Below are 25,876 nucleotides of genomic sequence, written 5' to 3'. Positions count from 1 at the left end.
AAATACTTCATTCCACTCTCTCAATGCTTTACTTTCAGGAAATTTAACTTTTTAACCTAAGTACTTCACAGTGCAATTTAAATCTCTTCTTTCTTGTTTTGTCCTTCTGGGGAGTTAGAGTTGATTACCTTGTTCCCATTTGTAAATTCTCACCACCATTTCTATCAAATAATTGCATTTTTTTGTCCATATATGCTTATCTCTGTGGGAAAACAAACCACAATATAAGTATTAAAAAGGCAACACAAAACAATCACATTGTCCTCATAATAAATGTTAGGATAAGTATTAATCAACCTTTAATTCTCTGTAGGCTCCCTTTTGGTATCAATATTGGAGAAATGTGCAATTGATGACCTGTGATTACAGATATATAATTTCATATCTTTTTCACTCTAAACTTATTTACTCATAAATGGTTATTTTTGGTTTTTTGAATTTTTTTTCTCTTTCACTAAAAATAGAATTAGGCTTTTCAATTTCAAGATTTGCCAGTAGAATTTAATTCTTGTCATCATGTTGTCATGAGGTGGCCATGGGTCTCTCTGAACATGAGAACTGACAATAATACTAGGCTTGACATTTTCTTCTCTGTTCCAGTAGCTCTTCCCACTGAACTTTCAGCTTCTTGGTCTACCCTTGTTGATTCTGTGAGACCAATTGGTCCATTATTCTCACTGCACAAATCAACCTAATACCTTTTCTTCCCATAGTATACAACATACCTACTTTGCCTTATCTGCCTACTCCTACTTTCAGAAGAGTCCCTCATTTGTTATATGCTGCTGCCAAGAAGATACACACATCATCCTTTGCATCGGACCCTGGGGAACCACAAGTTTCTGCTTGTTGAACCTTGTTACAGACCTTCTGCCTTGATCTTCATGGGAACCTCTCCACTGATAAATAAGAAATTCTATTTCATACATGAATTTTACACATTGGATGAATGTAGTTTACAACATGGGATCATTGCTACTTTCTACCTCCTTTGCATGCCCTAAACTCTTAATATAAAATTGGAGTCACAGATGCATTCAAAATTCAAGTCTCTTACAGAATAACAAAGGATAAGGTAAAATAGAAAAAGTTTATTTTATTAGGATTATCTGTCACTAGCTTACTAAGACAGTGAATGTAGTTTAACTGAGTTACATGGATAGGATTAGACTAAATGAGAATAGCTGATCTATAACAATGGAACAAAACTAAAGGGCCACTTTCCAAGGAATAGCAATATTGTTTTTTGAATGCGATTAGTAGCAAATGCATTCTTCCCCACTGTCCATAACTGCAGAATGCTTATAGAAGTTTTCAGTGGCTGTCTGACAAAAATGAAGGTCAACAAATACAGACCAAGAAAATTTAAATCTTTTAAGGTATGGTAGGTAGAATGTTGGCATATTCATCAATACTTTTAATTAGGCAAACAAAAGCAGAAAAGTGGGCCTAATGCAAAACCCTACTCCATCTACATAATTGAATGATGCATGGCTCTTGGCATAATTATGATATAAACTCTAGGACACCAGTCCTTCAGAAAAATCCTTCAGAAAAATAGTTTGACAAAGATTGATGACATTTAGGATTTTTCTCACTGTACCTTCCTTTTTAGTGAAAACACATTTCTTGAACAAAAACCTAGCTTGATTTTGCTGAGCAGAGTTTGCATGGCATACTGTGAATTTATTTCTCAGTCTTCAATTCATCAAGTACTTAATAGTTTCTTATTCCGTGCAAGGCACTCTGCTAGGAGCTAGAGATACCAAGATGACAAATAAAATATTCATTCTCCCTTCAGTATCTCTGATTTTTGAAGTTAAGCAAAGGCTCTTTGAGGATTGATTTTAAATGGTATTACAAGTGTTAATAGTTAATCAAATCCTTTTGTTTTCATAAATTATGATCATAAATGGATTTTGTAACTCTTTAAAAGACAGAATGTCTCTTATACAATTGAGGAGTGGTGCCTCAAAAGCAATTGTCAGGAAAACATTTTGTAGAAAGGTAACTAGTAAAAGATTGAACCAAAATGAAAAAAACAGAAAAAAGCATGCATTGAGTCAGAACAAAATAATTCTCATAAAAATTATTTGTATATATTTTTTGCTTTGAGCCAGTTGCTTAATTAAGTTGTTTTACTGTTTGTTGTATTTTGAAGACACCCACCTCAAGTCCTTTAGGTGGACACAAAGAATGTTAGAGCTAGAAGGGAGCTTAGAGATCAATGGATACAACACACTCATCTTGCTAAAAAATAATTCACATTTACATAGCACTGAAAATTACAAAGTGCTTTCCTCATAACAACCCTGTGAGGTAGGTAGTACACACTTTATTGTTATCTACATTTTACATATAGGAAAATAGTGGCTTAGTGACATGACTTGCCCATTTTCACATAGCTACTGAATGTCAGAGACACAATCCAAACCCAAGTTTTTTGGCTTCAGGTATGGTCCTCTTTCCATTCTACCATGCTGTCAGGTGGGACAAGTAAAAATTTTAAATAAATAAAATAATTCAAACGTACCAGTCAGTAATGGCCAACCCACTGGCACATCCAAAGGCCCTTATCAGACTATGTTTTAGATATGGGAATTGAGGAGAAAGTTTAGTCTCATAGAGACTAAGCTGTCACTCTGAGTAGAATTTCAGGAAGAAATCCTCTTTACCGATCAAATTTATAGCTAACCTATCAGAAGTAGCATGGTCCTATGGAGTCAGAGGACCTGGATCCATAAATCCTGCCTTTTAATACTTAGTAGCTATAAATATTAGGCAAGTTGCCTCACTCTTTGGGGCTCACTTTTCTCACCTTCCAACTCTAAATCCTATGAGCCTCATAATGTGGAAGACAAGGTTTCTTCCTCATCCTTCTGTGAAGGAAATTTTTTAAACATAGAATGCATTCCATACATTGACTTCAACCTGAAAAGTACTGTGTTTACATCTTCAATTCAATTCAACTCAAATCAACACATATTTACTGAGCACTTACTACATGAGTTCTATTCTAGGAGCAAAGAGGGAACACTGTAGGAAAATAAATAAGTTCTCTACCTGAAAAGAATAGTAAAACTGCTAAACCATCAGACTATTTGTTATATTCCAAGTTTCCATTATTAAGGAAGATAATCACGATGAGCAAAAATGGAGCAAAAATGTATTTTGTGAAAAGAATGAACATGCAAAGACTTATTTTGTTGTAGTTCAGTTGTTTTCAGTTGTGTCCGACTCTCCATGACCCTGTTTGGGGTTTTCTTGGCAAAGATACTATAGCGGTTTGCCATTTCCTTCTCTAGCTCATTTATATAGATGAGCAAACTTGAGGCAAACAAAAGTGACTTGCCCAGGGTCAATAGCTATTAAGTATCTCAGGCCAGATTTGAACGCAGGAAAATAAATCTTTCTGACTCCAGACCTAGCACTCAATCCACTGTGTCACCTATCTGCCCATGAAGACTTGTTTACTTGTAATTAAGCTTTAAAAAAAACCAAACTGAATGAAAATTGCTTACACCTGTACCTTTATCTAAATACACATTTAATGCTCCCCTTGCTTGGGGTTCATATAACCATTAACATTTGCAAGAGCAAATGAGTTTTACACGTAGGGTCCTCTTATGTACATAAGAAAAGACAACTAAGGTACAAACATGATGATAAATACATGTTGGTGATGTTGTAGAGGGACTTCATGCTTCAAGCAGGAATCTCTGGGATTTGGTTTTCTCATTTGTAAAATTAGTTGAACTAAATAATCTCTAAAGTCTCTTCCAGTTTTAATGTTCTGTGGCGCTATAGATTAGATGTCTGGGTTATCTTTTGACTTTTGAGATTCTATAAATTGTTCCATATATGTAGGATGACATTACTGATTATCAAGGAGGAGGCATGACCTTTTGGGCATTCTTGTAGTGGTGACAGATCTATATTCTCTCCATTTTCCCCAATTAAATAAATATAAATTAAACAAATACTTAGAGTGGGAAAAAAAACACTGGATTTGGAGTTAAAGGATCTTCTCTTACCAGAAGCATGAATCTTTTATGACATCTCTCATAAGGAGTCATCCAGCCTCCATGTGAGACCTCTATTGATGGGGAGTCCACTGTCTCCCTGAAGCAATCTATTTTACTTTTGGACAGATTTAATATTTAGGAAGCTGTTCTTTATATTAAGCTGAAATATGCCTCCTTGTGACTTCCATTTATAAGCAGAATAAACTTAATCCCTATTCCACATGAAAAGTATTTGAAGACATCTTCATGTTTCCCCTATCTCCTCTTCTCTGGAATAAAAATCCCCAGTTCTTTCAAATGATCTTTACATACTATCCATTTGCCTGTATCTCATAGTTGCAGGGCATCAAGCAGAATCATGGTACTCAATTAAGAAAGGTTCTGATTTGGTTAACAATGGCTTCTAAATAGGTGAAAGACATTGATTGATACCACCTAACATTTCCTGCCTTAAGGAAGCTCATCATTTTTGGGGGGTGATTAGACATACATACAAATAGTGCAAAACAGCATTATGATAGCCAAGAGGGTTAACTCGGAGGGGAAATGGAAGAAGACAGGAGTACCACTAAAATTATGTTTGGTCAGCAGCTAGACCAGACTCAAGGATGGGCTTCTACATTTTTAGAAAAAAAACTTCGGCAGTTTCGGTTTGCCATTTGAATTGCATTGCTTGATTATTTACAAGCATTTTATCTCAAGAAATGCAGGTGCTGACAATAAAAAGAATCTTGGGTGTGAAGTTTCATATTGGACTTAATGTACACAAGGAAATGAGAAGAAGTCTTCTAGAATGCTAAAGGAACCCTAAACTAGCAGGACCCAGGTCAGAAGAGCCAGGGGGTGAACTGAGACACTGATAATCAAGCACATTCAAACTGATGCCGGGATGATAGTCTACTCTCCCAAGCCTGGGTGGGACCTTGGCAGGAGAATTAGAATGCTAATGTGTGTGAATGATAGCGCAACACAAACTATTCGGAGAGGGCAAAAATGCAACAATCTCCATGAGCCTGAGGATGAGGCAAAGGGTGGAAGGGAATATAAAGTCATATATTTCTCGAAGAAAGGGAAACGTTTGTTATGTTGCGTGCTGCAAGCTTGCTTCCCATTGCTGCTAACCAGTTAAATGGGCCAAAAAAGTGCCTAAGTAAATCAAAGTTTTGTCTCTATTACTCCTATCCCCAAAATAAGGCAGAGGGAAGGACAAAGAGGAAATAGCAAATGCATGATAAGTTCAAAGTACCATATGCCATCAAGGTTCTGAGAAAGATACTTTCTGACTAGATAATCAGAGAAGGCTTTATGGAATATGTAGCATTAAAGATGGGTATCAAAGAATGGGTAGGATTCTGACATGTGGAGAATGGGAAAGGAGAGTTTTTCAGACCTAGGGAACAGCACGAACGAAGGCCCTGGGGCAGGGAGGAGCCGGGTCTGCTCCATAGAGTCCAAGAAGTCCATTTTTCTCAGGGCCTAGAATTCATGGTGAGAAGTAGCATGTGATGACTGCAAAAGGAGAGAAGCATCACATTACAGAAAGTCTGGAATGCTAAACTATGGAATGTAGGCTTTTTTTTGGGGGGGGGCAGCATAGAACATTCCATAAACTATCAAAGATCATTAGAAAACATGACTGGCACTGCACTGGTAGAGACTGCAGTCCTTCCCATACTGTGAAAATTCTAAATATTGAATTTTTATCCCTCAAAGACACAACATGGTCCTTTTCATTTAGGCAATAACAAGAAAACACCCCAGAAACCAGTTACTTGGCAAATATGGAAATTGACTTCTTTGTGTTTTATGGGCCACCAACACCCATCAGTAGGTGGTTGATGATCCCAAATGTCTGCTGTTATTGAATATATCAAGCATATTGTAATTGCATGCTCCAAAGAGCTAGAGAAACCAAGAGGCAAATAATGGGCCTATATTTAGTACTTTTGGCCATTACTATTAACATTTCTATAGTGAACTACAAGAGCAGAACCTCATTTCTAGCCCTGTTGAGAAGCCATATGCAGCTAACTTAAGTTTTTAGGATATTGCATGTAGTATTTACTAAACCTAATCCAGGAAGCAATTTCAGTAAATAGGAAATAAAGATCCGGGTTTGGTGGAGGAGATTAATCCAGGATCAGTGGAAGGAACCAAAATAGGCTTGGGGAGGGGGAAGAGGGAGGAAAGTTGCCTTGAAATATTTGAAGGGGAATATGAAATATCAGATTTTGTCCTGGTTGATATCAGTAAGTAAATCAACTGAGTCATTGCTTCTTAATCAGCAAGGATCCATACATCAGGCCTGTTACTATCAGTTACTTATACTGGTCCTTTTGCCACCAGGCTTCCTAGACGTCAGGACCAACCCAGGCAGAGCCATAACTCCTGTCCGCCCCCTTTCTTCTACAGAGAGAAAGAAAATCAAGCCGTTATACTAGCTGGGACCTAGGATACCACTTTCTCTGCTACAGGACAAACGGTAACTATTCTAGAGACAGTAAATTCTCTTGTCCTCTGCAATTCTGTAATTTAGAAGGATGTTTAGGAGAAAACTCCCTTCCCCTTCTACCACCCCAAAGCCCATCAACGAGAGTCTCTCTTTTCCCTCTCCCTCCATTATCCCCTCTGGAATCTTCATGTTGTTAAGAAACTGATTTGTATATTAGAATTCTCTCACAGAAGCTCTTCTCATATTTTTTCAATCAAAGAAATTTGATTTCTCTCAGAAATTAAGGAGAGTGCCTTAGGATGTTCACCTGGAAAATGAAGAAGTCTTGGTCCTAGATCACAAAGGTTCTTTCTAGCTCTAACTCCTATAAATATTACTTAAGGAGGTTCAGAATATTAGGTGTGTAAGCATCTTTACAGAAAATAAGAACCTAGTGAATATTAAACTTTGCTCATATTTCATTGGATCCATATTTTTACCAAAGTGGATATTTTGTTCCATTGATGATAATCGACAACTATGTGTATATACCTTCCCATTTTGTATGATTCTTGTCCATATTCCTGATTCTCACCCAAAGCATCTGCCCAACATGCAAGAAGCTTTCATTAAGGTCTTATTACATATCTCACAGGCACCAGTGAGGCACTTAGACCATCCTGCTTTTCTCTCTCATTCTTGCCACCAGAATGGCCACTTCCTCTTATGACCATTCTTTTTTTTTTTAAATCACATCCTTTCTTTAGTATTGGAGCAATAGGTTGCAGCTTATGTGTGCTAATCAGACATCTCTCCATTACCTGTAGTCACCCACAACTTTGATTCCTTGGTGTTCTAAGATTGATAACCATACAAGTTACTGGGAGAGCATTTCTAATGGGAAAAAAAAGGTTTATATGCAGGGAAGTACCTTGGGGTAAAGAAAATACTGCATTATTGTCCAATTGCAAGTCAGCCTATTTTCTTTCTCCTATGTAGTTCAAGGCCTACCTTATCAACCACCTGAGGTGTTTGTCTAATACACACACATATATGATGTGCTAACATAATGTACTAGACATCCAACTTCCTGTCATAGTCTGGAAAATAGTAATTTTTCACATATTTAGTTTTTCCCATGTGAAATCTTGGGCCAGTCGTTTTTCGAATACTCCAGTAATACACTGAAGTCCTCACTTCCTTAAAGGAAATTCCCCTTCTAGTTAGAAGAATACTGAATAGGAAAGTCAAAGAACTTCAGTTTGAATATTGGCTTTGCTACCCATGACTTTGGGCAAATCATTTAACCTCCCTAGGCCTCTGCTTTCTCATCTACAAAATGAGGGAGTTGGGACTAGATGAAGTTTTAAGGTACTTCCAGCTCTAAATACATAATTGAATTAACTTTCAGAACTTCCACTCTTGAAAACATTCATCTCACTATCCTATACTACATTTGGTATTAAAAGACAGTGAACAGAGGAATTTTTAAAGTAAATTTTCCATTTATCAAGGAATCTTGTGTAATTTTAACAAATACATGAGATTCCCTGTTGCAGGATAGCATCTAAGGCTGTATTTTGTTATTTCAAATTCTTACTCGGTACTGATTTACAGAAATACAATTGTACATAATCGATATAAACACAATATTTTATTTGGCATAATTTGAGATATTCCATTTACTGACATGGTAACATATTTGTCAGTTTATAGCTACATAGTATTCCAACATGCAACATACAAGCCTATCACTCAACTGTTGGGTATTTAACATATTTCTACATTTATGATAATATAAATACTGCTATTTTTTTTTGAAAACAAACAACTGGTTATTTCTTTGGGATACATTCCCCAACAGAAATTACTGGGTCAAAGGATACGAACAGTTTTGCAGTTATTGTTACATACTGCCAGACCCCTTTTCAGAAAAAATTAAATCAATTCATTGTGATAGCAATATATAATTTGCTTCTCTGTACCCCAAGTTTTATTTTTGCTGGTTAAATAGATGTGCTAAAACAATTTAAAAGTTGTTCTAGTTGCATTCCTTCTCGTGGGCATGCAAGACTATGCAAGGTATATAATCATCTATATAATGATTTTTCTGTAGTTGGTTTGTAGACGTATCTCTTGACCACAGACTTACTTGAATTTGGGTATTTACCACAGATACAGCTTGTACCAGTTGTTCTTTCTAATACCTAACTTTTTGAAGCGATACAGCATCATATAACAGAAATAATACTGGCTGTGGAATCAGAGGTCCTTGAGTTTAAATCTTACCTCAGACATTTAGTTCTTGTGTGACCGTGGGCAAATCATTTAAGTTTCTTGAGTCTCAGTTTCCTCATCTGTAAAATGAGGGGGTTGGACCAGATAGTCTCCTAGTCCTTTCTTTCTTTTTTTTCATACTGGAAAACTTTTTATTGTAGGTAGGAGACAGTTTACATGATTCCAATTTTGTTGGCAACATCTACAGCATCATATTCTGGGGCAAGTTGGACATAGGCTTTCTTCTCTCCATCACACTGGATCAGTGTGTCCACCTTGGCCACATCGATGTCACACAGCTTCTTTACCGCCTGCTTGATCTGATGCCCGTTGGCCTTGATGTCCACAAAGAAGACTACAGTGTTGTTGTCCTCAATCTTCTTCATAGCACTCAGTGGTCAAGGGAAACTTAATGATGGCATAGTGATCAAGCTTGTTTCTCCAAGGGGCACTATTCCAAGAGTATTTGGGCTGCCATTGAAGTCTTAATGTCTTGGGTCACTGGAAGGTGGGGGATGTTCAGATCTTCTTTTTGTGGCTATGAACACTCTTCAACATTGCCTTCTTGGCCTTCAAGGCCTTGGACTTGGCTTCTGTCTTGTAGAGGACAACTGCTTCCTTCTTCACCTTTGGTGTTATCTTGGGGGAAATGATCCTAGGTCCTTTCTTATTCTAGATCCATCATCTTATAAAGGGAACTACTGCCTTCTATTGATGTATTCCTTGGTGCTACCATCAGAACCAGAATACTGCTGAATGGATTATGTATTGATGTAATGTGATAGACCAAAAAGATTTGCTAAAATCCAAAATTTGATGCAACTCTGGAAATATAAAAAAAGTTTTCAACTTTTTGTTCTATAACACATTTATTAATTTCTTAACATGCTATAGCATACTTGTGATAGAGCATATTTACAGACCAAAATAGCATTAGGGAAGGTTCTGCAAGAGATTCAATGTGCAAGGAAGTTGAACAAAAATGAGAGTTAAGGTCTTAGGATTAAATTCATGGCTGACAATGATATTTTAGGTCATCTAGTTAAATTCCCTTATTTATAGAGGAGAAAACTAAGGCTTGGAGAGACTGAGATTTGCATACAGGTAGTAAGTGGGAGAATCTGTATTCAGCTCAGGTCTTGTGATGCAAATCCAGGGCTCTTTCCAAGCTGCTCATTGTCAAGAGAGAGGTAAGCTGATGGAGAAATAAGAAAGAGCAACCATGGCTGCTTGGCTGCCAAGCAAAAACTTAAAATTTTGTGGGTCACCTGCCTCCAAGACAAGCCTTAAGTGGATTTTAGGACTGAAGGGAAGAATGAAGAAGAGGAAAGGAAGGTCTTCTCTCATGACTGCTTCTATGCAATGGAAGAACTGAAGCTACAGAACAGGATCTGTGATATACCAGTCACGTCTGTGCAACATAAAATAGGAAATGTTAAGAATATGAAGTTTCAAAGCAATTTGAAAGTTTAAAACCAGTGTGCTACATTGTGTGAGAGAAATTATTTTGCTATTATATTAATAGCCAATTATTAAATTAGGATCCAGGTTTTTCCTCCTTTATTTCCTCAGTTAGGGCCCAGCCACTACAGAAAGTCCATCTCTGAAAGATATGACTGATTGATGAACTTGCTCTAACCCCTGGGGAACATGCTTCACAATCCTGGGCTGGACCTCACCAAACTAGGAGACCTTATTTCTGTTTAGAGTGCAAATAGATATTCAGTCTAGGCAAGTTCTTGACCCAAAGAAATGAGCCCCTGTCCTTGTAACCTTCCATTAGAATTTCATGGAGAAAACCAACCACAGTGATCTGGATGGAGATGGATTCCCTTGTCCAGATTGATGGAGGCAGCTAAATCTCATGATCAAACCATGTTCTCAGCAGGAGGAGCTGAAGACTCCTAGTCCACCTCATTAAATGTCCACCAATTAGTGCTGATTTTCACCTGTCAAGGGCATTCTCTTTTACAAAGTATTTAATGCATTCAGTGTCTACATTGAGGGCCTTTGGTTTTCTGAAACCACTGATCATTAACTTGTTATTAGCTAGCCTAATAAATTATTAATTACTCAGAAACTCTTGAGTTTTCCATGGGATAATTATATGTTGCAAAAATATTTTTGTTGTTGAATTGTATCAGTGATCTTTTTGAAAGAAGAGGAAAACTTAGTCCCAAGATTCAGAATGTATGGAAGACAGCCTACTTTCTATTGCAGTTTGGTGTACGGGAGAAAGCAATGGACTTGGGAGTCAAGAAAACTTGAGTTTGAATTTTGCCTCAGATACTTACTAGCTATGTGATCCTAAGCAAGTCACTTAATTTCTCTCAGTCTCCCTTTCCTCATCTGAAAAATGATAGCACCTACTTAATACAGTGGTCGAGGATCAAATAAGAAAATATATGTAAAGTATTTTAAAAACTTTAAAGTGCTATATAAAAGCTAGCTTTATTATTATACAGTGTCAGGGACTGGACCTGTGCTTCATTGGGATAGGCAACTACTAATGCAGACTAATGCCTTCTCTGTGACTTGTAGTCTTTGACAGTTGCCTAGAGCATTGACAGAATAAATGACTTGCTACGCAGCCAACATATATTGGAGGCAAGACCTGTAACTCAAGTTTTCCTGGCTCCAGGACCAGCTCTCTGTCCACAGTACTATGCTACCTCTATTATTATTTAGTCCTAAGCACTTGGGGATCTGGTAATCAACTGAAAAAAATAATCTGAAGAGGGAGGAAAATGTTGTTGTTCAGTCACGTCTGATGCTTCGTGACCCTATTTGGGCTTTTCTTGGCAGAGATACTGGAGCTGTTTGCTATTTCCTTCTCTAGCTTATTTTACAGATGAGGAAACTGAGGCAAACAGGGTTAAGTGACGTGCCCAGGGTCACAGAGCTACTAAGTGTCTGAGGCCAGATTTCAACTCAGGAGGATGAGTCTTCCTGACTCCAGGCCTGGCACTCCATCCACTGTGCCACAAGATGCCCTGGGAGAAAAACAGATAAAGTATAAGTTTTTTTTTTTTAATGAACAAGAATAGTCATCATGGAAATCAGAAGATTGCATCTCCTCATGAACATAATTTGTTCTCCCATTTTGCATTTTATTTACATATAAATTTCACAATTTGTACATAATGAAGCAATAATTTTATTCTTTGGATGGGGAATCCATCTCTGTGTCCAAATACTTTGGACAAAGTATTGTTATGATAACATTTTCAGAAACAAAATTAATATCACCATAGTACAATTTGTAACACAAAGTAAAGTACCAGAATATCTCTATCAGAGTTCATTTACAAGATAACATTACAACATTTTTTTAATCATGTCAAAATGCATTAAAATTAAAAGCATCAGGCTCACAAGGTCACCTCTATAATTTTTGTTTTTCTATAAGTCTAAAATTTATTAGATTCCAATACCAATAAATACTAAAGTTTCCAAACAGGAATCTTTAATAAGTGTTTAGAAATTGGGTTTGGCTGACTTTGGGTGAACAATTCGGGAGACCAGCCGCTTGGAACTTCAGCAGCTGGAGGGGACTCATTTTCAGAAAATGAAAGTCGACATTTGACATGTGAAAGGGAATCAGTCCGAAGAGCTACATTTTTGAAACTACAGTCTCTACTGTCTTTACAATTTTTAAGTTCAGGAGTGATCTGTTTCATAGCTGTCACCCTGTACTTGTTCTTCATATGAAATTCTTTCCCAATTAAATCTTCATCAGTCCTTTGTTCCATATGCCTTTTTTTGTTTTCGGGTCCCTTGGCTTCATTAGGGGTACTGCATGCAGCAGGCCATTTACCTGGGACCCTGAAACTTAATCCAAGCATTTCTGAGGTGGGAAGTACAGGTGAAGGAAATACTTTTTCTGCAGTAGGGAGAAACCAATCATCAAAATTAGTTTCAAAGAACTTAATAGTAGGACTACCATTGATTAACATTTGCTGTGAATCATCAGCTATGGAAGTGTTCCTGGATCTCAGGCTACCCGTGTTTTCATTTTTTAGGCAGTTTGGGGTAGGTTGCTGTATGCCATCTTCAAAGGTCATCACTGATTTTTTATAATTGGAGTGCAGATTGGTATAAAGTCTGGGGTATTTTTGGAAAGATTCTTTCATTCTATGGACTCTTAGTCTATGATGAAGTGATGCAATAGGAGTTGACTGTGAATATGGAACAAATTCTTGGCTATTTCCCAGATTGTGGTCTGAAACTGACTGAAAATAAGGTGAAGAATGTGTTCTAGCATGTGTAAGTATGTTTTGTGAGGATGACCTTCTTTGAATATGGCTGCAATTATCATCTATAGGACTAAGGGGAAAATTAGATTCAGGATGATTTTCTGTCAAAACAGTTTCCCATGTTGACAAAATGCCCTGTGATTTATCAATACATTCAGCCACAGTTTCCATTTCTTTGGCACCAACATCAAAGAGATCAGCAGAAGCATTATAACTGCTGTCATGAGTAGGAGAGCAGTTTTGAAGCAAGTTTTCTTTTACAGTTGTAGAAGTTATTTCTTGAAATTCTGGCATTAATGAAAACACATTTGTACTCACATTTTTATTACTGTAATGAGCGTTTGAATTCTGCATAAGTTCCTTGCATGTTGTAAAACTTCCTTCTTGATTCTGTAGACAAATAGAATGTTCTTTATTTCTTGCACAAGCCTCAGAAAACACAACATGTTTTTCAGAACACAAAGAAGTAACTGTTCCATCCATTTCTGAAGATTGCCTTTCTCCACATTTCACAGAATACTTTGTGCTGGCATAAGAATGGACATTTCCCAAAGTATTAGGACTTGGAATGATTTCAACTTTGTATTGTGGAAAACTGTCACTTTTTTTAAAAGAAAGATATGTGCTAAAGTCTTTTGGAGCCTCAGATAGGACTGACACATTGGCATTAGATACAGCACAGTCAGAAACTTCTTTTCCATTAATACCTACTGAAAAGCAATTGGTTGTGTTATCTCGTTGCATTTCCTTTTGTGAAGCGGAGATAATTTTTGGGCCATTGCTGGAAAGAACACTACTTTTGCCACAGTTTTTGTGTTTTACCTCTGACTTCACATGTGACACATGTACATTTCCAGTAGCTTTCTGCGGATTTGCTAATGATCTGCCACAGTGATTATCCATTGGACTGATGTCTTTACCCTTACAACATTTTGTAGCCTGGACTGTAGTGTTTTCATTTTCAATGACTGCCATAAAAGCATTTAGGCTTTCGGAGAATGGCAGGTCATCCCAAATTTCAGGGTCCTCCTCCTGTGCATCACCAACACTTGTTTCATGGCTAGGAGATGATATGCTAAATGATGTTCTCTTTTGAAAGCTTGAAGACAGGTCTGACTTGTGATCCTGGTGATGAGCTAACTTAGGTTGGGAACACTTCTCTTCTGACTCCAGAGTACCAGGGAAAAGATTTGTGTTGCTTTCCTCAAGTGACTGCTTTATTTTTAAAGGTCTAAAACTATTCCAGTTATTGGCAGCTCCAGTCTCATGATAACTGTTAAGAATGGCAGTTGGATGACTAGCTGGTGAACCAGATTCTGTATCCAGCTCTCCCCTTTTACTCTTCTCAACCAGAAACAAGTGAAGACCATGAGAATCCTGAATAGGTTCACGATAGTTATTGACGTGGGTGACCTCAACAGAAGAGACCCCCTCTCTCTGCTGGAGAACACCATTGTCCTTACTTTGCTCAAAAATGGAGACATCTTCATCATCAGTTGGTTGTGTAACCACTGGAGTGAGTCCAAGGAACTGCTGCCAAAGCCTTGAAAGACTATCTCTGCCACCTGACTGAACAAAACAAGAGCTGCTGCCAGAGCTACCTAAGCTGCTGAGCTCACTGCTAGGCTGATCACCTTCCAGTAAATGGCTATCAGGGAGCTGTGGGCCACAGTGAATAGTCTTGAAATTAGAAGACTGCAAAAGCTGATCAAAGTAGCTGATAACTGTGTATCCTGTGATATTTGAGTTTGGCAGAGAAATCTGGCAGGCTACTAACTCTTTAATATGCCTGTCATTGTGAGGGCATTTCTGTAAGAAATTATTGGAAGCTGAAGCTTGTTCACCTTGGTTTTCAAAATTCTGTAGGAAAAATGAATGAGCTGACATTAGTAATGTGATTTCCCTAACTTTGCCCAAATACCTAGCAAAAGTTTAGAATGCTAAAGGAAGATGCAATTTCACATAGAAGAATGAGTCACATGAATTCTAAAATTATTCATCTTCTCTTATGAGTGGGAACTTATCTCTTCGAAGTGGTTTTTCCTTAGATATCATTCTTTATGTATAGAGGACAATAAAGTATAAAAGGTCTGAAAGGGTAGGAAGGAGCCAAGTTATGAAGAGCTTTAAGTGCCAAACAAAGGAGTTTAAATTTGACCTTGGAGGTAAAAGGAAGGCTAGAGTTTACTAACAGAGTAGGGGGAGTGGTTATGTGGCTAATTATATACTTTAGAAAAATCAGCTGAGTGGAAGATACTTTGGAGTGGTGAGAAATATAAGGAAGGGGGACCAGTAATTGGAGGGTTATTGCAATGCTCCAGGTGGGAGATGATGAGCTAGGGTGATAGCTATGTGAGTGGAGAGGAGACTTTATGAGATACAGAAGATACTTAATCAATGTTAGTTGAATTTTTATAACATCTTTTTTTTTAAATATATAACACCTTTTCTTGAAAGAACTTGAAATGAGACCAAACAACCATCTTTCTCAATAAGCTTCATTTGTGTCAATATTGACTACTGGGTAAAATACATGAGGTAAGAAGGAAAAACCCAATGCTTTTTCTTTACTTGAGTGATAACAGCATTTTCTAACTATGTGATTTTAAAATCACTTGAAAATGTAAACATTTTTCGTTGCAAAATCAAAATTAGGATAGTTTAAAATCACAAACTCACTAGTCTACAAAGAGTAATAATAATAATAATGATGATGTTGATGATGATAATAACAACTTGAGAGGCCAAGTTGATAGAGTGCTGGTCTCAGATTCTAAAGACTTGAGTTTTGGTCATTCCTCTAAGATGTACTGCTTGGGGAGTCCTTAGCCTAATCCACTGGCTATGGGATGGTCCTTGTCCTCTCAGAGCTATTCTGTAGGGCTACAAAGTTGTTGAACAGTTGCAGGTCAGCACTGGAGGAAGCAGTTTGTGCACTGGGAATTCCCTATGCCAAGGAAATCATTGCTACAGTTTAAAAAAATACTATTTTACATTTTCATAGCACTTTATAATTTATAATGCTCTTTCACATGCATTAATCTCATTCAATTCTCACAACAACCCTATGCCATAGGTAGCGTGGGTGTCATATTCTTTTTTTTTGTGGCTAGGCAGTGGGTTAAGTGACTTGCCTAGGGTCACACAGCTAGTAAGTGTTATGTGTCTGAGGCCGGATTTGAACTCAGGTCCTCCTGGCTCCAGGGCCAGTGCTCTATCTACCGCACTACCCAGCTGCCCCTTGGGTGTGGTATTCTTAACTTAGAAATGAACAAAGTGAAGTCTAGCTAGCAATTCACTCAAATCTGTGCAACTAGCAAACTAAGAGTAAGGAATAGTACTGGGTTTTCCTGACTTTCAAATTCATGTTCTTTCTATTATACCATATTAATGGGTAGGGACTACAGTCAAATCATCCCAGAACAATAGCTAACAACTATGTTATAGAAAAGATTCAATTTGTTAGTAATATATTTTGTGTGCCTTATAACTGAAGAGTTCTTTCAAACTAATATATTTTTTCTCCTGTCTTCAGTGATGAGTCCTCATCCACAATTCATAATATGGCTATATAACCTCTACCTTGTTTTCCTTTAGTTATCTTTTATATACTGTAGGAGGACATACCCAGTTAAACAGATGAACAGAGAAGCAGAATGAAATTTTAGTTTATGGAATAATTTGAACAAAATCTGGAAAGTAAAAAGTGCCAAGTATCAGAACAGAAGAGTCAACACTTCTGAGATCATATTACCATAATATTAAATTTAGGTCTTTGGATTTGTGAAAACCCTAACTAGAACAGGGCCCTCCCTCCTGTGCATAAAGAGGAAGTTGCTACAGGTGTTAAATTTCATCAGCTGAATGGTTTAAACTACTGATCCTGCTATTTTAATACATCTGAGTATTACAGCAGGTCCTTACACTTATGAGGTATCCCCTCAAAACTATCTGGTGAAATGAAATAATTTGAATACTACAAAAAATGTAATAGAATACTTTAAGAAAGTGTTTAATTACCGTCACTCCAAAAATAAACGTTCTCCCAACAAAGCACACTTGGACTGCTTGAATTAATAAATCCTGAATTGAATTACTGTCCAATGTTCCTTCAACTCATTAGAATCTTTTATATACCTTGAATGGAAGAGAAATTAAAATATGAACATAAAAAACTCTGAAATACTATCATGTGATAAAATGAAAGACATCAGAATTAGTTTTTTGAGTTGTACATGGAAACATAGTGAATTTAGAAACTATCAGTCTCATACAAGAGCAGGCCTGCAGTAGAGCTCTAACTTCCTTAACAGTTACCGAAACAAAAACTGCCTTCTGCAAATCCACCTGCAATATATTCTTTGGGGACCAAATGTACAGAGGATAGGAAGTTAAGTTTACATAATCAGAATTTTTTTTTTTTAAAGAAACACAATAATCAAATATAAAATGGTGGGGAATGGGGGGAGGGAGAAAATAATTTAGGGAATATGTTGTTACCTATATGTAACTAGGGTCTAATGAAATATGTGGTTTTGGAATGGTCCTGCTTTCCAGAGAGCTACAGTAATGATAATACCAGTTCCCTGACAATTGAGGGTGTTACTGTTCTATCACTGGCACTGTAGCCTAAAGCCCCTCCCTTTAAAGCCAAGAGGAGTCTCTTTCTTCCTTAGCAACCCCGGAATCTTCTACTGTTTCTTTTATAAACTGAGTTGCAACCAACTGGATACTCTAGGTCAGCACATACTGACTTGTATCCTAGTAATTTATATATCTATGGCAAATAATTTTAGGTTCAAAGGCTTTAGATCTGGTAGGGACCTTAGAGATCAAGTCTAACCCGATTTTCCCACCCCCTTTAAAGGGGGTACCCCCACTTTATAGATGAGAGGTGGAAGGTAGAGAAGTAAGGAAATGAGAAAGTTTGCAATTATTGACAAATTAAGAGGCAATAAAGCAGAAAATGCACTGGAGCTGGAGTCAGGCGTTTTGGGTTTGAGTCTTGGCTCTGACACTTTTTGGTCACATGACTGGGCAAGTCAACTTGTGTGAGCCTCAGTTTTCTCATCTGTATAATGAAGATTAAAAATACTCATGCTATTTATCTCCCAGGGCTGTTTCAAGGAAAGCATTTTATAAAATGTAAAGTGCTATATCTAAATGAGGAACTATTATTTGAAGGGGTGTAGCAGAAAAATTACTGGAGAAAACCAGAGTGTGAGTCTCACTGCTGATACTTATAACATGACCATGGGCAAGTGTCACATGGATAAAATGGGGTTAAGAATACCTGCAACACATTTACTATGTGTCTACGCCTTAGGAGAGGGCACTGTGCTAGGGGAGCTACAGAGTTTACAAAAGAAATGGCCAGAATCCTTACAGAATTTACACTCTAGGATGACTGTAAGAGACCACCATGGAGAGCAACTGATAAGTACATCAGAAAGTTAAAAAGCAAAGTACACTATGAAGTCTAATGGGAGAGGTGCACAGAAGCAAGGTTTCTGGAGGAGGTGGCATTTGCAAAGGCCTTTAAAAGATAGGGAAAAATTCCATAAGGGGGAGATGAACATTCCAAGCAAGGTGTGTTTCGGGACCAGAGAAATCCTGCTTTCTGTGGAAGCAGGAAGGAGTGTGAACTTTATTTTAGAATTGACAGGACCCAGTGAAAATTTATGAAGTGACATGACCAGATGTATGGGTAAGAAAGATTATTCTGGCATCAGCACGAAGGATTGACTGGTAGTGTAAAGCCTTATAAGGAGAGGATACTATAATAATCTAGGTGGGTAGAAATTAAGGCCTTTATTAGGATGGTGGCAATGGGATTGAAGAGGAAGGGACAAGTAAGAGAGATGCTGCAGACAGAACTAGAAGGAAATTGGTAACAGGATTTTGCATTATTTACCTCAAATGACTACTATGAGGAAAATGCTTTGTAAACCATGTGGGCTATTAGTATTGTGATACTCTTGGAATTCTTAGCACCTAAATACACTGTAAAAGTTTTAACAGGTCAAACTATGCAACAACGGAAAAGCAATTTAATAATGTGGTCTGAAATTAGGCAGACAGCTTTCCCAATAGCTTATTCCTCAATAGAATGTGGCCATTTGAATTCTGACCCCAATTTAGGTAATCCTTCAACTGGATAGGATCATTACTCTATTTTCCTATGCTCTTCCAGTTTATAACTGAACTTCTTATCCTAACTTCAGGGTCCAGTTTGAATCAATGGCACCTGGTTATTAATAATCATATTTATGTGTATCCAGAAAATAATAATCCTTTGTCTTTCTATGCCTTACTTTTATCATCTTGTGATAGAACTTATGCCAAAAGGATTTTTAAGAAGTTTTTAATTTTATGAATATTACATATAACATTACAATAAGTTCGGGATTTAAGCTATACTAATTTGAAGTATACTGACATCTATATTATAGTGATATAAAAGAGAATGTTAGAAAACAAATGAAGTTATACATTAAATATTTCTACCTGTTTAGGCAAGTAGCAGTGATGCCAAAAAATGCATCCAAGCAGCTTCCAAACACAGTAATTGCAAATAATTTGTTTGCATCAGAAACTTTTAAGGACAGTTTATATCTGTAAGTGACATTCTTGGCTTCACCAGTATAGCCACATTTGAGCAATCAAACCTGGAAAAGGAGAAAAAGAAAATGATAGAATTGAATGGTGTTCACTTGTGCATGGTTAAAGAATCATCAATATCTTCCTTCTCCAGTAAAAAAGGGAAGCTGAAATGACAATTTTTTTTTCACTTGTGTTTAGTGAAGAATATTAGGATTCAGGTTAGCTTCCTCTCAGACTCTCTCAAACCTAATTGCTTTTTTCAGAAATACTGACCTTACTAATGACCAGGGCCTACTTCATGAGGTAAAGGCATACATTAGCATTAGGCATATATTAGGAATTAATGAAAATGGATGAAAAATTATATGTATCATGAATTTATTAGGTACTCAAATCACTTCTTGTAAATTTAGTGACATTTTACTGTTTTAGAGATAGCATAATGAAGACAGAACCAAACTAACAGAAGACCAAAGTTCTAACCATTATTTTTCTGCCAAGAATTTAATGACTAGTATTATATTATTATTTTACACACACTGTCCCTCATTTTCCTTACTACAGATGGGAATAACTTAATTTCCCTTTATCAACTTTATGAGAATTAATTAGGTTAAAAAATCCATATAATAAAGCACTGCTATCTTTTTGAAGAACTAAATACAGATTATAATTATTACTATCCCAAATATGTTTTTCCTCTAATGCCTAATTGTTTGCAAAACTTCATCAAAGTTTAGTATTCATTTAATTTTTTTTCTTTTTTATTATGGACTTCACATCAACAAATATTTCCTTGTACGAAGAACATAAAAGGAGGATTACATGAAACTATGACTCTATTACAGCATTTATATAGTACTATTATATACAGCTTGCTTTGACAGCTTACTTTGATACTCATTTTTTAATCATGATTTTGAATTGGGCAAAAAGGATTCCTCTTTCATTTTGTCCCTGACATATTTACTGAGAACAGGTAAGGTTTTTTAGTATTTTTTTTCCCATAGTAATACACTAAAATCTTTCTTTCCCCCCCATTTCCCAAAATCTTCCCCTCTTTCTAAACTGAGGATTTTCACTCCTGGGCAACGCCCAGGAATCCAATTTTTCTGACTAGCTTTTAGATACTAAGGGAGAAAAGACAAAAAAATCAAGTTGATTTCCTCTCATTACCAACCATTGGTCTTACTGGACATAGCCATAGTTGGGCTCTTAAAGTTCAACAATTCCATTCTATTCTAATTGATTCTCGGCTTCTCTGCCTTCTAGCATGAAGCATTTATTAAGTGCTTACTAAGCAATGGATATTGTGCTAAGCACAGGGGATACAAAGAAAGGTAAAAACCAGTCCCTATCCTCAGGAAGCTTACATTCTAACGAGGGAGACAACATACAAACTATGTATAAACAAGATACAGGATAAAACTGAAAAGGAAGGTGTTAAGGGAGACTGGGAATGGCTTCTTGCAGAAGGTGGGACTTTAGCTGAGGCTTGAAGGAAACCAGAAAATCAGGAGGGGAAGGTGAAAAGAATTTCAGGCACAGGGGGCTGCTAGTGAAAACACACAGAGTTAAGAGATGGAGTGCTTTGTTCAAAAAACAGCAAAAGGGTCAGAGTCACTGGATCATAGAGGGTGAGGAAAGGAGTAGATGACACTTTCCTACTTCACTGAGAACACTAAGGCTGTCGGTGAAGTCTCCCAATTTCTCTCTTCCTTAAGACTGTTCTTCATTGTCACCCATTCTCTTTTTTCCCTCTAGTCACAAAGGAAAAAAAGGTATGTACCATGCTCACTAGGGCCAATCCCTCTCCTTGGCTGCTTGATCCCATACCCTCTGACTTCAACTACCTTGTCCTAGTCATTGCCTCGAATGTATCTTCAATCTCTCCCTCTCCACTGGCCCTCTCTTATTTGCCTACATACACACTGACATTTCCTGAATCTTAAAAAATCCTTCTTCTGATTCATCTTGGATGTTATCTCAGATCTTTTTTCCTTTTCATTGTAAAACTTCTTGAAAACGTTACCTACACCTGATGCCTCCCTCTATTTTCTCACTAACTACTGTCTCCTCAATACACTGTAATAGGTAATACCCACCATTCTATTGAACTTGCTCACTCAAAAATCAACCATAATTCTTAATTGTCAAAGGTAATATGGTCTTCCCCAGCCCCCACCTTCCTTGACTTCTCTCTCTGAAGCATTTAAAACAGCTGACCACCCCTTGTAGGTAATTTCTTTTGATAATAGATATGTCATATATGTATGTTTGACTTTCAGGATTTCTTGTTCTTTCACTGAATTTGAGTTCTCTTCCCATTCTGTTTTTCAGTGTCCACGACTTTGATAAAGTTGCCCAGCTTTTGTTCTAAGCTGTTTATTCTCTTTCCTAGTTCTTCATGAAGAGCTCCAATTTCATTCTTTATCTTCTTCAATGCCTTATTTCTTTTAATAGGCCATCAAACCATTCTTGGAGTTCTTGCTGACAATCTATTTTTTTTTCCTGGGTTTTTACTTAAAAATATTGCAGGATTATTTTCTTTTCTGAAATTTTATCTTGAGGTTCTCTTAATCCATTGCATTTTTTGCTTGTTGTTGTTAAGTTTTGTTTGTTCATTTTTTCAGTGATTCCTAGGGGTGCTAGGCCTCCTCCTTTGCTATTTCTGAACTTCCTTGGCTATGTAACTGTTAGAATTTATATCACTTTTGTTCCTCAGAATATTTCCCAGGGTGGAAATAGAAGCCTGCAAACAGCTACAGAGCTGTCACTAACTGATGAGAAATCTGATCCCTGAGCCTTGTCTTCTCCCAATTCTATGTAGAAACTGCAGTGGGGGGAAATGAGGGCCTCCTTGACACTAGCTCAGATGCAGAGCTCATAGCGTACTCCTTGGTGATTATGTCTTTTGCTGGGTGGATTACCTCAATGGTGTTTCTCTTAGCTCATTTCTCCTGTTAGTTGATACTTACCTCTTCATTGTTCCTGCAATAGTTGTAGTGGGTTATCTAGAACTTGTCATGTCACCATCTTTGCCAGAATTCCTGTCTTGTCTTCAAACATACCACATTCTCCTCGCTCTCTTCCTAACATATCCTGTCTCCTCTTTCTGTTATTGACTCTTTAATTTCTTGAGGATTTTCCCACGACCTCCTTCTACCTATTTCATGTTCCTTTTCTTTCATTGACAGGATTCGATTACCATGTTTATGTAGACAGCTCTCAAGTCTCTAGCACCAGTTATTTCATTTCTTTGAGCTCCAGAACATTTCTACCCGAATGTTCTACTGGATGCTCAAACTCAAAAAAGTAACAAAACAAAACAACAACAAAAAACCCCAACCTTTCCTCCCCTTCTTCCCCCTCCCCAGATCAATTTAATGATTCTTTCAGTCTCCTATGTTTGGGGTTATCTTTGAAGGGTTCTATATCTCTTGCATGTGTTATTCTTTATTTCCACTGCAAAAGTTCAAGTATAGGTGCTCCTTACCACCTACCTGTACAATATTCATCTGATAGGTCTTCCTATATAATTTATCCTTCACACTGCTACTCAATTAATCTTCTTTAAGCATAGATCTAATCAAGCCATTCTTCTGCTGAAAAATCTTCTGTAGTTCCTTATTATTTACTAGGTGAAATTCAAACTTTTACTCTACCATTTAAGGCCCTCCACAGTCTAGTACTACTCATTCCTTTACAGACAACTCATGTATTACTCTCCACATACCAGTCAGACCGAACTACTTTTAACCTCCATTCTTTACTCGCTCTTACCTCTATTCTGGGAATGTCTGCCCCTTTGTTTCTTGCCAATTGAATTTCTAGTCATCCTTTAAAGTCCAGATGACATCTACCTTCTTCATGAAGCCTGCCCTGTTCCTTTCTATTAGTAATAACCTTCCCTTCTGAACATACCACTTTGTTTTATACTTAATACACTTATAATGTAATATTGTCATAATTATCTGTATTTGTGTCTTATCCCTGTACTACACTAGAAATTCAGTGTGGCTAGGTACAGAATCTTACATAAACATAAGAACAGCGCCTAGCAGATTGCATTGTAAACAGGTGCTTAATAATAAAAGTCTGTTGAAAGAATTCTAAAATAGGTGGTAAAATGCAAATGGCTAAGACCTTGTAAATATGGGCTTGAAGGCAATGATTTAAGTGACCTGAAGAATACGTAATAGATCTATCTTTCAGCCTGGGATGGTCACCAATTATTGTCCAGCAAAGTAAGACCAGTATGGTAAAAAGCCTAGAATCCACGTTGAAGGAATAATTGGAAAAAAAAAAACGACTGGGGCTGTTTAGATTGGAGAAAAGTCTTTTAGATTCAAACTCTATTATTCTAAGCGAAATTATTTCAAGGACCAGAATGGCACGAGGGAAAGTTTTGGAGCCACAGGACCTGGGTTCAAATCCTGCCTCTGTCATTTTCTACTTGTGTGACTTTGGGCAAGTCACAACTTACCTAGGCCTCAATTTTCTCATCTGCAAAATGACAGGGTTTCACTAGGTAGTGTCTGAGGTCTCTTCCATATCTAAATCTATGATCCTAAAAGAAGAAATAAACTAATTGTAAATGAGTCCACAGGGCAGAATTAGGACTGATGGATGGAAATTACAGTAAAGTAGATATTGGCTCAATATCAGAAATAAGTTCCTAGTAATCATAGTTGTTCGTAATGGGACAACCTAAGGGGCAGCTAGGTGGCGCAGTGGATAGAGCACTGGCCCTGGAGTCAGGAGGACCTGAGTTCAAATCCGGCCTCAGACAACTTGACACTTACTAGCCGTGTGACTGTGAGCAAGTTACTTGACCCCATTGCCTTAAAAAAAAAAGTAATGGGACAGGCTCCTTCATAAGGCAGTCATGGTGCTGGACGTATTCAAGCACAAGCTAGATAACCATTTGTCAGGGATATTATAGTATAGATTTCTGTACAAGAGATGCAGCTAACTCATTTACCCCTTTCAACACTAAGATCTAAATAATATCATCTAAGTGGTACAAAAAACTTACCTTGGAAATAGTGGTTTGTGTTAATTGATGATTATAGAGCATGAATGGGGGAGGAGGGGAAAGGAGAAAGGAGGAAGAGACAAAAAAAAATCAGAAAGCCTGAAAGTGCTGATTTAAGAAAGATGTTACTAAACAATCAGTTCTATTTTTAAGTCCTCACGACTGATTTGCAGTGCTTCATTCACACTCTTCTTGACAAACAAGAGCGTTATTCTACAAATTGGTTGGCTGCAGTCTGGCCTGCCCAGATAGCAAGATAAAACTACTTGGTTCACATAGGAATTGAACCTGCAAATTGATTCACTAGCACAGGTTTCTTTACAAAGTTAAAAACCGAAGCAACAAAGAAAAAAAAACCTCATATTTTTATGGCTGCTACCACTAAAATTTAAGGGCTTAGAGAAGCAGTGATCTTTAAAATTTCGAGTCTTTTTATGTACTTCTGTAGAGACCAGAATGTGGAACTCCCTGACAAAAATAAGTGGACTAGGTAGGTATGGAAGTAAAAGCGAGGAATTGTTTTTTCCTCACTATCTACAATTAATCTTCCAAGTAAGAAAAACAGAAAGCAAAAGATTATCATAAGAAGTGTAGTACCTTATAATGCTTCAAGGAACATTATATCTTAAAAAGCAACATTCAAGTATTCTGTGTTTTATGTTCTTAAGTGGTCCAAGTCCTTGTTCTAGAGTGGAAGGAACATCTTAACACTTGAAGTAAACACACATGGAGTGTGAACGCTTTGCTGTACATGAACTTTAAAATTTGAATTTTTCTATTCTTAGGGTTCCTTCACTACTTAACTATTTTAAACTGCCCTCCTCCTCCAGACTCAACCTTGAAAAGTCAGAGCATTTGCCAAAAATTACCTTTTAGAAACTAGGATTACTCTAGAGAAGCACTTCTGACATGATGGATAGATGAAACTGGAGTTCTGAACAGCAACTATCGAGGCAATGAGAAACTGTCTTCTTCTGTTCATGTGTTCACTCTGTTCTATGAGAAAAAAACAGCTTCTGTAAGTAAATGACAAATTATTTCCTAATTACATGAACTTTAAAGTTTTGCACACCTAAACTTATGGAAATGAATACATATCAGGTCCTAGATTTGAATCTTGGTCCTGCTATTATGACCTGGGAAATCTGGAACAAGCCTCTTAACCACTCTAAGTTTCGGTGTTCTTGCTTTTAAATGAGGAGGCTGGACTAAGATCTTTTTTTTTTAATTATTTTTTTTCTCAATT

General features: G+C 37.1%; 2 protein-coding genes across 8 annotated transcripts in view; one reads left to right on the top strand and one right to left on the bottom strand.

Annotated features, from left to right (window-relative positions):
* Positions 1-8,091: 8,091 nt before the first annotated feature.
* Positions 8,092-25,612, bottom strand: DDIAS (DNA damage induced apoptosis suppressor). The gene is given in 6 exon segments (XM_020993682.2): positions 8,092-14,849; positions 17,010-17,104; positions 17,107-17,126; positions 19,497-19,647; positions 19,650-19,657; positions 25,500-25,612. Coding segments are annotated over 6 exon segments (3,060 nt in total). The 3' UTR covers positions 8,092-12,176.
* PRCP (prolylcarboxypeptidase) overlaps positions 25,476-25,876 on the top strand; it is a 94,693-nt gene continuing 94,292 nt past the window's right edge. For 6 of the 7 annotated variants that reach the window (XM_078156945.1, XM_078156947.1, XM_078156948.1 and 3 more), the window contains exon 1: positions 25,476-25,648. The gene's annotated coding sequence lies outside the window, so the exon portion shown is untranslated. The remainder of the gene's footprint in view (positions 25,649-25,876) is intronic. The other variant, XM_078156950.1, reaches the window with a different exon arrangement.

The sequence above is a fragment of the Phascolarctos cinereus genome, unplaced genomic scaffold, assembly GCF_003287225.1.
Source record: "Phascolarctos cinereus isolate Bilbo 61053 unplaced genomic scaffold, phaCin_HiC Scaffold_726;HRSCAF=1367, whole genome shotgun sequence".
NCBI lineage: Eukaryota > Metazoa > Chordata > Mammalia > Diprotodontia > Phascolarctidae > Phascolarctos > Phascolarctos cinereus.
Note: the sequence above shows the minus strand (reverse complement) of the source record. Positions and strands in the feature narration are given on the sequence as shown.